The sequence below is a fragment of the Trematomus bernacchii genome, unplaced genomic scaffold (genome assembly GCF_902827165.1).
Source record: "Trematomus bernacchii unplaced genomic scaffold, fTreBer1.1, whole genome shotgun sequence".
NCBI lineage: Eukaryota > Metazoa > Chordata > Actinopteri > Perciformes > Nototheniidae > Trematomus > Trematomus bernacchii.
Genome location: NW_022987743.1, coordinates 307501 through 320268, shown reverse-complemented (window position 1 = coordinate 320268; position 12768 = coordinate 307501). Strand labels below are relative to the sequence as shown.

Here is a 12768-nt window from a genome sequence, read left to right as displayed (position 1 = left end):
AGCCCACCCATTTAGAGGGAAGATATGATTGGTCAACTGTTCTGTCATTTGACATTACTCTCTCGTTCAGTTACTATAGCGGGCCCTCTGAATCGCAGAGAGGGCCAGACGAGCTTCTTTCATTTAACCCTTCACATTCCAACAGAAACTGAACAGGCAGATTCGAAGGATTTATTTATTTGGAAATGTTATTTTAAATACAATTAAATCAAGTTATTTTGGTAAAACTAATTAAAAATATAACTAAACAAATATTTTAAAAAGAAAATGTTTTTTTTTAATGTTTTCAAATATTATTTTTTACAATATCTTAGGCCTCTCTGAGGGCCCTCTTCAGTCTTTCTTTTTCCTTGTACACTGTCCATATTTCCCAGCGTTGTTCCCAGATCTCTGCTTTAGTCCTTAGACAGTAGGTCAGTCTTTCCAGGAAAATATGTGATATTTACATTAATAAACAGAGGAGAGAAGTAGTGGAGTACAGATACTTCATTACTGTACTTAAGTACATGTTTCTGGTATCAGTACTTTACTCCACTACTTATTTTTCTGAAGACTTTTCACTTTGACTTCTTACATGTTGAACTCAAATACCTGTACTTTCTACTTCTTACATGTTGAACCCAAATACCTGAACTTTCTACTTCTTACATGTTGAACCCAAATACCTGTACTTTCTACTTCTTACATGTTGAACCCAAATACCTGTACTTTCTACTTCTTACATGTTGAACCCAAATACCTGTACTTTCTACTTCTTACATGTTGAACACAAATACCTGTACTTTCTACTTCTTACATGTTGAACCCAAATACCTGTACTTTCTACTTCTTACATGTTGAACCCAAATACCTGTACTTTCTACTTCTTACATGTTGAACCCAAATACCTGTACTTTCTACTTCTTACATGTTGAACACAAATACCTGTACTTTCTACTTCTTACATGTTGAACCCAAATACCTGTACTTTCTACTTCTCACATTTCCCAAACAGGCTGGTTCCTTTAGTTTGAATGTGTGTTTGGTGGCGTGATCATTATTATTTAGAGTTATTGCGTGCCTATTGATTTGAACACGATCCGTGTATCCATCATTTCCTGGTCTTCTCTAAAGAAGAGGGACCAATGAAAACGTTGTCATGTTGCCGTTGTTCAGCATGGAAACATTCATTAGCTAACAATGACATTATTGTTCTATTAATATAAAGGGAGGTCAGGTACTCTTTAAAACAGCTGCTAGTTATGGGTACTTTTTACTGAAGTACATTTCAAAGCCTCTTTACTTTGACTTGAGTAAAGAAGTTTAGTCAGTACTTCTACTTTCACCAGAGTATTTTTAAACACGAGTATCTGTACTTCTACCTGAGTGAAGGATGTGTGTACTTTTGCCATCTCTATTAGTAGATACAATATTTGGAGGAACAGATTGTTCTGTATTAATGCCTCTCTCTCCCCTCTCTCTCCCCTCTCTCAGCTGTCTGTTCTCCCCCTCATGGAGCCTGTTCTGGGGGGAGATCTGAACCTCTTCCCCCCGTACGGCAGCTCCTCTCTGGGCTCAGAGTCCAGACTTACAGGCTCCTTTGGGAACGGCTGCCTGGAGGGAGTCACCGACTACTACTCGACCCTCATATACAAGGTACTACTACTACTCTACTCTCATATACAAGGTACTACTACTACTCTACTCTCATATACAAGGTACTACTACTACTCTACTCTCATATACAAGGTACTACTACTACTCTACTCTCATATACAAGGTACTACTACTACTCTACTCTCATATACAAGGTACTACTACTACTCTACTCTCATATACAAGGTACTACTACTACTCTACTCTCATATACAAGGTACTACTACTACTCTACTCTCATATACAAGGTACTACTACACCACAACTACTGTAATACTGCAGTAATAATACACTAATACTCGTACACTTTAAGAGGAATAGAGAGTTAATAAATATGTGTGTGTGTGTGATATCTATGTATTAATTCCTCTCTTCTCCATCTTTCCCCCTCCAGCAGAACAACCTGAGTAACCCCCCCACCCCCCCGGCCTCGCTGCCTCCCACCCCCCCACCGCCCCCCCGACAGAAACACATCAACGGCTTCGCCTCGACTGAAGAGCTGCAGAGGAAGGAGGGTAAATAAGGAAAAGTCACGCTTTTTATTAAAGCAGCAGAAGAAGAACACAGCTGATCCTCCTTCTTCTTCTTCGTCTGTTTTCAGTGAAAGGTGTGAAGCAGAAAGGGGAGGAGCTTCTGGGTTTAAACCACGCCTCCAAAACAGTCGATGTCCCCGCCTCCCTGCCGACGCCCCCCCACAACAACCAGGAGGAACTCAGGTAAACAGACGGATTGTTGCACCATGGTGCGTTCAGGCTCCTTTCAGTAATCATTGGGTATGATGATGAGTTCAAATGCCATCATGGTGCGTTCAGGCTCCTGTCAGTAATCATTGGGTATGATGATGAGTTCAAATGCCATCATGGTGCGTTCAGGCTCCTGTCAGTAATCATTGGGTATGATGATGAGTTCAAATGCCATCATGGTGCGTTCAGCCTCCTTTCAGTAATCATTGGGTATGATGATGAGTTCAAATGCCATCATGGTGCATTCAGGCTCCTGTCAGTAATCATTGGGTATGATGATGAGTTCAAATGCCATCATGGTGCGTTCAGGCTCCTGTCAGTAATCATTGGGTATGATGATGAGTTCAAATGCCATCATGGTGCGTTCAGGCTCCTGTCAGTAATCATTGGGCATGATGATGAGTTCAAATGCCATCATGGTGCGTTCAGGCTCCTTTCAGTAATCATTGGGTATGATGATGAGTTCAAATGCCATCATGGTGCGTTCAGGCTCCTGTCAGTAATCATTGGGCATGATGATGAGTTAAAATGCCATCATGGTGCGTTCAGGCTCCTTTCAGTAATCATTGGGTATGATGATGATGAGTTCAAATGCCATCATGGTGCGTTCAGGCTCCTGTCAGTAATCATTGGGTATGATGATGATGAGTTCAAATGCCATCATGGTGCGTTCAGGCTCCTGTCAGTAATCATTGGGCATGATGATGATGATGAGTTCAAATGCTATCATGGTGCGTTCAGGCTCCTGTCAGTAATCATTGGGTATGCATGATGAGTTCAAATGCCATCATGGTGCGTTCAGGCTCCTTTCAGTAATCATTGGGTATGATGATGAGTTCAAATGCCATCATGGTGCGTTCAGGCTCCTGTCAGTAATCATTGGGTATGATGATGAGTTCAAATGCCATCATGGTACGTTCAGGCTCCTGTCAGTAATCATTGGGTATGATGATGAGTTCAAATGCCATCATGGTGCGTTCAGGCTCCTGTCAGTAATCATTGGGTATGATGATGAGTTCAAATGCCATCATGGTGCGTTCAGGCTCCTTTCAGTAATCATTGGGTATGATGATGAGTTCAAATGCCATCATGGTACGTTCAGGCTCCTGTCAGTAATCATTGGGTATGATGATGAGTTCAAATGCCATCATGGTGCGTTCAGGCTCCTGTCAGTAATCATTGGGTATGATGATGAGTTCAAATGCTATCATGGTGCGTTCAGGCTCCTGTCAGTAATCATTGGGTATGCATGATGAGTTCAAATGCCATCATGGTGCGTTCAGGCTCCTTTCAGTAATCATTGGGTATGATGATGAGTTCAAATGCCATCATTAAAATGTACTTTTTAGTGAGAAACTTTATTTACTTTTAATATTGTTTTTTTTAATATATAATATTTTCTGACTACATGTTCTTGGTGTGTTTTCAGGGTGGACTCGTCGGGCCGCAGTTCTCCAGAAGGTTACGTTCCCTCTTCGTCTCCAGAGAGCGACGCTGAGGTCAGCCGATACCCCGACCTCTCCTTCATCAAACTGGAGCCTCCATCGCCCTGCCCATCACCTACATTACCCATAATGCCCTGCGCCTGGGGGAAAGGTCAGTGTTAGATTAGGTCACAGTGAAGTTGTGTGTGTGTGTGTGTGTGTGTGTGTGTACAGACAGAGTGATTGAAATACCGTTTCCCACTATCCCAAATATTTATATACATATGCACACATTAAGACATAAATAAAAGCACAACGATCAATATATACAAGATAACAGGTGTGTGTGTGTGTGTAGGCTCAGCAGTGAAGCAGGAAGTGAAGGTGGAGCCTCACCATCAGGCTCCTCCCTGCTCCAACACTGATCTGGTTACCATCGCCATCACCCTCAACCCCGTCGCAGCGCAGGTATACTTTACTGTATATGTATATATTATTTATATTTTTAAAAATACATGTTCATGTACAAATATTCCAGAAATGTACCCAACATTATTATTTATTTTATTGTATTATTATTTATTTTATTATTATTTATTTTATTGTATTATTATTATTATTTTGTATATATTTTCTGACCCCGTGATATAACCCTGTGTGTCTTCAGAGTGTTGCAGATGTCATGGCGGCGGTGGCGGAGCTTCTTCGTGTCCCCGTCCCCACCGACTACCAGTTGAGCCGCCCCCCCGGACCCCCCGGCCCAGAATGCAATGCTCTCGCCCTGCTGGCCGGGGTCCGGGTGCCCCTCCCTCAGGTGAGACCAAATACTTCGGTTACATAACACTGCATTCACATAGTGCCGTATCGACCCGAATATAAGACGACCCCTCGTTTTGAAGACCAAATCTTGTTTTGATAAAGAATTTATTTTATTTGAAAAAGTTTTGCGGACAGCTTTCCTCTGACTGTTTGCATTTTAAAGCGGTCTTTTTGGGCTCGCCATCTTCTCACGTTACTCTCAGTAACTCCATATTCCTTTGCTGCTCGACAGTTGTGACTTCGTTAATCACCGTTAAAATTGGCATCGTAACTTCGCCTCTCTTGGTTATTAACGTGTGTGTGTGTGTGTGTGTGTGTGTGTGTAGGGTTCAGCAGTAAGCAGAATGCAGAGACCCCCACCAGCTACTGGGAACACTGGTTTGTACACTCTGCAATATGTACACACTTTCCATTATTACCTGCACACTCGAAAATTAGAACACACAAGAACGTGTGTGTGTGTGTGTGTGTGTGTGTGTGTCCAGGTATCCAAATGGACTACATCCAACATGGCGTCCCCTCTGCTGCTGCCAGGACTCAGTGCTGCAGCTACTGCAAGGTGCTTCTGGGAAATGGAGTGCGCATCAGCAAGGAGATCAAACAGGTTGGTGGCAGGATGAAGGTGAACCCTGTCAGAGACTTCCTGACTCACAGACCATAATAACCAGCTGTCCAACAGCATCCTCTGGGACTGTTGATGTTCCACATGGAGCTGCTGGGATGCAAGGAGCATTTCAGAGTGGATCTGACCATTAAAGTATCATCGTATCATATGGTAGAGTGGACTACAAATATGGCCGACAGAAAGTGACTGTGTGTGTGTGTGTTTCAGGAGGGTCAGCCCCGAGCGACCCGCATGATGTTCTGCAGCACCAACTGCTCGTCTCTGTTCAACTCCGACGTGCAGAGCAGAGCCACGAACAAGGTGAGACTCACCTGGGACGAACCTCTAATTGGTTTGAACCTCTAATTGGTTTTAAACACTTAAATTAATCTCTATTTGGTTAATTGGTTGATCACATTTTTAGAAAACTCGTAATAATGAATATTTGTTTTTCTCAGACCCCCCTCATGCTGGCGGGCCCTGAGCACCCCACCCCCTGCAGGGTGCATCAGTACACCAGCAACATGTCCACCATCGCAGTTCACTCCCTCCTCCTCCCTCCTTCCTCTCCTACCCCCTCTTCCTCACCTCCTCTCTCCTTCCCCCCCGCCGCCGCCATCACCACGGAGACACGCCCCCGCATGGACAGCCTCAAGGTGGGTGTGGCTAAAGGAACAGCTGATTTCTGTTTTTGTTGTCATGATGATAAGGCCTTGAATCTTGATTAGTTGATTGATTTATGAGACTCTGTGATTGGTTCCCAGGTGAAGGTGAAGCTGAAGCCCCGCCCCCGAGGTGTACCTGGGGGGGAGGAGTCTAATCGCTCCGGGAAAAGGACGAAGTGCTGCAGGTGGAGGAGGTGGAGCTTCAACATCACGCTCAGCAGGTTAGCATAGCATCTAGCATGTTAGCACTTAGCACTCTGCAGGTTAGCATAGCATCTAGCATGATAGCACTCTGCAGGTTAGCATAGCATCTAGCATGATAGCACTTAGCACTCTGCAGGTTAGCATAGCATCTAGCATGTTAGCACTTAGCACTCTGCAGGTTAGCATTTTTTACTTTTTTAAAGATTATTGGATATTTTTCCAACGTTTTTTCACATTTTTTAAACACTACACACAAACAAGCTTTTTTGTACATTTTAGGAGTATTTTTCAGGCCTGTTAGAATCATATTAGCCTTAGCTCAGCCTGATAGCATCACTCTGTTTGTCTCTCTTTACCCAGAGGCCCTTGCACCCCTAACGAGGCGGTTTCCATGCCAACGGAGGAGGAAGTGGACGTTCTCCTGAAGAAGTTGGGGGTGTGTCTCCTTCCGGACCCTTTCCCTAAAGACGAGCGGAGATGCTGCTTCTGTAACCAGCAGGGAGACGGATGTACTGACGGACCGGCAAGACTCCTGAACCTGGACCTGGACCTCTGGGTGAGTTAGAGGGCCCAACATTAGCCTCCTTTAGCTTAGCGGTGGTGACGTGAAGTCATGTGACCGTGCTGTAGTTCCTTTATAGCCCAACATTAGCCTCCTTTAGCTTAGCGGTGGTGACGTGAAGTCATGTGACCGTGCTGTAGTTCCTTTATAGCCCAACATTAGCCTCCGTTAGCTTAGCGGTGGTGACGTGAAGTCATGTGACCGTGCTGTAGTTCCTTTATAGCCCAACATTAGCCTCCTTTAGCTTAGCGGTGGTGACGTGAAGTCATGTGACCTAGCTGTAGTTCCTTTATAGCCCAACATTAGCCGCCTTTAGCTTAGCGGTGGTGACGTGAAGTCATGTGACCGTGCTGTAGTTCCTTTATAGCCCAACATTAGCCTCCTTTAGCTTAGCGGTGGTGACCTGAAGTCATGTGACCGTGCTGTAGTTCCTTTATAGCCCAACATTAGCCTCCTTTAGCTTAGCGGTGGTGACGTGAAGTCATGTGACCGTGCTGTAGTTCCTTTATAGCCAACATTAGCCACCTTTAGCTTAGCGGTAGTGACGTGAAGTCATGTGACCGTGCTGTAGTTCCTTTATAGCCCAACATTAGCCTCCTTTAGCTTAGCGGTAGTGACGTGAAGTCATGTAACCGTGCTGTAGTTCCTTTATAGCCCAACATTAGCCTCCTTTAGCTTAGCGGTAGTGACGTGAAGTCATGTGACCGTGCTGTAGTTCCTTTATAGCCCAACATTAGCCCCCTTTAGCTTAGCGGTGGTGACGTGAAGTCATGTGACCGTGCTGTAGTTCCTTAATAGCCCAACATTAGCTTACATCATGGTGTTAATATGTATAGACTATCCCACTGAACTCACCTGTCCCCCCCTCTCAGGTACATCTGAACTGCGCCCTCTGGTCCTCGGAGGTTTACGAGACGCAGGCAGGCGCTCTGATCAACGTGGAGCTCGCCCTGCGTCGCTCGCTCACTCTGCGCTGCGCTCACTGTCAGAGGAGAGGAGCGACCAGCGGCTGCAACCGCCTGCGCTGCACCAACACATATCACTTCAGCTGTGCTCTGCTGGCACACTGCACCTTTTTCAAGGTACACACACACACACACACACACACACACACACACACACACACACACACACACACACACACACTGTCAAATGTACTGTTATACACGTATCAAAACAATAACACCCTCTCCCCTCCAGGACAAGACGATGCTGTGCCACTTCCACAAGCCCCGCTCAGTGGGAGGAGCCACGGGAGGTGGAGGGGCCAGTGACCGCTGTTCCTCCTCTGGCTCCTCCCCCCTCCCCTGCGACCCTCCCGTCTTGTTGCTAAGCGACCCGTACGACTCTGAGCTTCGCTGTTTCGCGGTGTTTCGGCGCGTGTTCGTGCAGCGAGACGAGGCACGTCAGATCGCGGCGGTGGTTCAGAGGGGGGGGGGCCCCGCACACCTTCAGGGTGGGGGCTCTGCTGTTCCACGCCATCGGGAGGCTCCTCCCCCTTCAGATGAGACGCTTCCACAACAAAACGGCCATTTTCCCCATCGGATATCGAGCCGATCGCATCTACTGGAGCATGAGAAACAGCAACAGGTGAAACTACAACTCCCAGCATGCTCTGTAATCTGTAGAATGTGACCTAGAGAGCAGCGTTCCTCTCATTGGTCCAGGTGTGTGCTACTACTACTACTACTACCAGGACTAATACTACTACTACTGCTAATACTATCACTTCTACTAATACTACTACTACTACTGCTAATACTACTACTACTACTAGGACTAATACTAGCAATCAAAATAAAATAGCATTAAAAAAAAAAAGAAGAAAATATGTATGTTGACCCAGAGAGCAGCGTTCCTCTGATTGGTCCAGGTGTTTGTGACATCATGGTGTGTGTGTGTTTGTTTCCAGGCGCTGTAAGTACCTGTGCTGTGTGGAGGAGCAGGAGGGCCGACCGCTCTTCAAGGTGAGGGTGGAGGAGCAGGGATACGATGACATCATCCTCACTGGACCCTCCCCCAAAGGTAAACAGGAAGTGACATCATGTTTTACTCACGCTTTACATTTATATTCAATTTAAAATGTAATATTCCCTTCCTCAAACACACTGAATGTATATATAATATCCTGCTTCATATTTAGTTTACTGTACATTTGTATTTCAACCAGAGGTCGCGTTAACCGAATATATTCCGTCTATGACGGAAAAATCTGAAAGCAGTCTGTCATTTTGACGGATTAGAACAAACTCAGAACAGCGGCAAAGCTTCCCCGCAGCGAGGCTCTCGTGTTATGCCGTGCTATGCATGCCCGCCCAAAAGGAAATGATACCGTTTCCAAACCGAACTTTGCCGAACAGATCATTGAAATGTCTGAGTTTTTGCTTTACGCTGTGCGCGCTCCCGCGAGGTGCAGTGGGCATGCATAACACGGATTTCTCTAATAAGATCAGATAAAAAGTTCTTTATTGATCCCAATTTGGGAAACGATTGCGTTGCAGCAGCATGACAAGACAAGGCATTGTACATTAGAGAAATTAAAATAATCCAAAATGTAAACATCTCAATAGAAATAAAATAGAAAATATACAAGTGGAAAATGTAAATTAACATTAATTTACTGTGTGTGTGTGTGTGTGTGTGTGTGTGTGTGTGTGTGTGTGTGTGTGTGTGTGTGTGTGTCTTTCTTTGTGTGTGTGTGTGTGTGTGTGTGTGTCTTTCTTTGTGTGTGTGTGTGTGTGTGTGTGTGTGTGTGTGTGTGTGTGTAGTGGTGTGGGATCAGGTTCTGGAGCCAGTGTCTCAGCTCCGGGTCTCCAGCGGGACTCTGAAACTTTTCCCGGTTTACCTGAAGGGAGAAGATCTGTTCGGACTGACCACCTCCGCTGTGACCAGGATCATCGAGTCTGTGAGTGTCACACACACACACACACACACACACACACACACACACACACACACACACACACACACACACACACACACACACACACACACACACACACACACACACACACACACACACACACAGCATTGACAGGATTGTCAGGTCTGTCGAAAACTGTGATTTTTTTTGGGTTGTTAACATGGTGTTGTGCAAAAAGCTCTGTAGCCCCTTGCTCAGGTTTCACCTACAGGTATGACATTTGGCAGGTGTATGTAGTCTGGTGGGACGCACAAAAAAGCCTCTTGGCGTCATATCGTAAACTCAACCGGAAGTCAGCCATTTAGAATTGTATTTGCAATTCTTGGTCAATTTTTACACTTTCCATAAAAATAAAAAAAGCACCTTTTCACCCTCTGTCTGAAACCAGAGCCCAGTCTGCTCTGATTGGTTAGCTGGCTGGCTCTGTTGTGATTGGTTAACCACTTAGAGATGTCCCGCCCCCTTAGCCTATCAATGTGTTGGAGCGCTAGCCAATAGGAGTGCTCTTGTTCCATTGTGATGTCATTATGTTACATAAGTAAACAAAGGAGTCCAATGGAGGCGTTTTTTAAGTTTATTAAAGTTAATATGTTTTGTGTGTGTGTGTGTGTGTGTGTGTGTGTGTGTGTGTGTGTGTGTGTGTGTGTGTGTGTGTGTGTGTGTGTGTGTGTGTGTGTGTGTGTGTGTGTGTGTGGTGTGTGTGTGTGTGTGTGTGTGTGTGTGTGTGTGTGTGTGTGGTGTGTGTGTGTGTGTGTTTGTGTGTGTGTGTGTGTGTGTGTGTGTGGTGTGTGTGTGTGTGTGTGTGTAGCTGCCGGGGGTGGAGGTGTGTGATCAGTACACCTTCAGATATGGCAGGAATCCTCTGATGGAGTGGCCCCTCGCTTTCAACCCCACAGGGTCCGCTCGCTCCGAACCCAAAGCCATCCAGACCAAGAGGTAAACTGTCCTCTTCCAACATGAGAGTAACATGATAACAAAGGTATCCCAACTGTAGCTGTGAACATGACAGGATGTATGATTACCTAGAAGAGCATCAGGACTGTTTGAGGCATATGATAGCTATGTGATTAACATGATGATTCAGCCTCTATGGAGAGAGACATATGACAAGCATGCTCATTTCTGACGTGGAGCTAATCTGAAGTAAACATTGAATACTGCTTTCTATTCCTCCATCTTGTGACTGTGTAACTCCCTCTCTTGGATATCAGCATGTGAAGGACACTGTTCAGGAACTAGTTGATGCTCTGTATGTGATGACTACTTCCATTCTGGAGAGGATCACAGATACATGGATCCTGAGATTCAAGCTCAAGCCGGGGACGAGGGATTATTAACATTTTAAAGTATTCAGAAAAGTCAGAATTTTGAGATTTTGAGAAAAAGTCAGAATTTTGAGATTTTGAGAAAAAGTCAGAATTTTGAGATTTTGAGAAAAAGTCCGAATTTTAGAGATTTTAATTGCAGGAAGCTTCCGTCCTCACCTGACCTCCAGACTGTACTCAGAGATCCGCCGCTGCATGGCCGGAGTCAGACTCTCTCCTCCGTGGACCTCCAGAATATTCCTCAGAGCGTTCCTGAGTCCGTTCAGCTGCAACACACAAGAAAGTCCGAATTTTGAGATTTTTGGAAAGTCCGAATTTTCAGAAAAAGTCAGGATTTTCAGAAAAAGTCAGGATTTTCAGAAAAAAGGCAACATTTCAGAAAAAAGCCAACATTTTGTGAAAAAGTCAGAATTTTGAGATTTTTGGAAAGTCAGAATTTTTAGATTTTTAGAAAAAGTCAGATTTTTTTTTGATTTTGAGAAAAAGTCAGGATTTTCAGAAAAAAAACAACATTTTGTGAAAAAGTTAGAATTTTGTGAAAAAGTCAGAATTTTTAGATTTTCAGAAAAAGTCAGCATTTTCAGAAAAAGTCAGAATTTTCAGAAAAAGTCAGGATTTTCAGAAAAAGTCAGGATTTTCGGAAAAAAGGCAACATTTCAGAAAAAAGCCAACATTTTGTGAAAAAGTGAGAAAAAGTCAGAATTTTGAGAAAAAGTCAGAATGTTTTTGATTTTGAGAAAAATCAGGATTTTCAGATTTTCAGAAAAAAACAACATTTTGAGAAAAATGTCACTATTTTGTTCATGACAGGATGTATGATTACGTAGAAGAACCAGTATTCCTCCATCTTGTGACTGTGTAACTCCCTCTCTTGGATATCAGCATGTGAAGGACACTGTTCAGGAACTAGTTGATGCTCTGTATGTGATGACTACTTCCATTCTGGAGAGGATCACACATACATGGATCCTGAGATTGAAGCTCAAGCCGGGGACCAGGGAGATGTTTCTAACAGTTACCTCATGATTAAATGTGTATTAAAGTGTAGTTTTCCCTGTGTTAGGCCCACCCTCTTGACCAGTGTGGCCCCCCGCTGTCAGGGCTCTGTGGGCTCCATCGTGGGCCCGGTGCCCGGCGTCCTCTCCCTCTCTCCGGGAGAATTACTGGTGGGGGGGGCGCACCAGGGGAGACACTCCAAGGCCTCCCAGTACAGACGCATGACCAGCGAGTGGAAGACCAACGTCTACCTGGCTCGATCCCGCATCCAGGTGAGAAGAGGGACACATAGGGGGGAGCATAATGGGACTAATGCCCAACAACTAAAGTAAAAATGCCTTAAAAATATCAGAAATATATATAAATAAACCTCCCTAAAAACACTTGACTAATGTCCAACGATTATATATAAAAAAATCCCAAAAGGCCTGGAAAACATCTGGAAATGATAAGAAAAACGTGTGAAAATGATGAGTAAATATGTGACTAAGCTAGTGAAATAAACCCGAGTAAATCACGAGTAAACTTTTGAAACACCTGCACCACGATCACCTGCACCACGATCACCTGCACCACGATCACCTGTACTGTCCGTCCTCTGAATGATGTCACTTCCTGTTCAGGGTCTGGGTCTGTACGCGGCCAGAGACATGGAGAAGTGCACCATGATGATCGAATACATCGGAACCATCATCAGGAGCGAAGTGGCCAACAGGAAGGAGAGGCTGTACGAGGCACAGGTAACACACACACACACACACACACGCGCACGCACACACACACACACACACTCTCACAGTATGTACCTTCTATAGAGGGTCAGGGTTGCTAAGAATCTGAGGTGGATTATTGAGATTCCTTTTAAAAA

At 44.7% G+C, this 12768-nt stretch overlaps 1 protein-coding gene across 1 annotated transcript in view; it reads left to right on the top strand.

Annotated features, from left to right (window-relative positions):
* LOC117496408 (histone-lysine N-methyltransferase 2C-like) overlaps positions 1–12768 on the top strand; it is a gene marked incomplete at its 5' end in the record, with an annotated part of 48868 nt that overhangs the window by 34336 nt on the left and 1764 nt on the right. The window contains 20 exon segments of the mRNA XM_034148068.1: positions 1474–1635; positions 2030–2150; positions 2237–2351; positions 3808–3974; positions 4161–4270; positions 4470–4616; positions 4948–4999; positions 5107–5225; positions 5454–5546; positions 5684–5881; positions 5990–6111; positions 6455–6650; positions 7529–7738; positions 7857–8087; positions 8089–8246; positions 8569–8681; positions 9425–9561; positions 10388–10515; positions 11968–12172; positions 12524–12640. Of these exon segments, the coding sequence (XP_034003959.1) occupies positions 1474–1635; positions 2030–2150; positions 2237–2351; positions 3808–3974; positions 4161–4270; positions 4470–4616; positions 4948–4999; positions 5107–5225; positions 5454–5546; positions 5684–5881; positions 5990–6111; positions 6455–6650; positions 7529–7738; positions 7857–8087; positions 8089–8246; positions 8569–8681; positions 9425–9561; positions 10388–10515; positions 11968–12172; positions 12524–12640 (2901 nt within the window).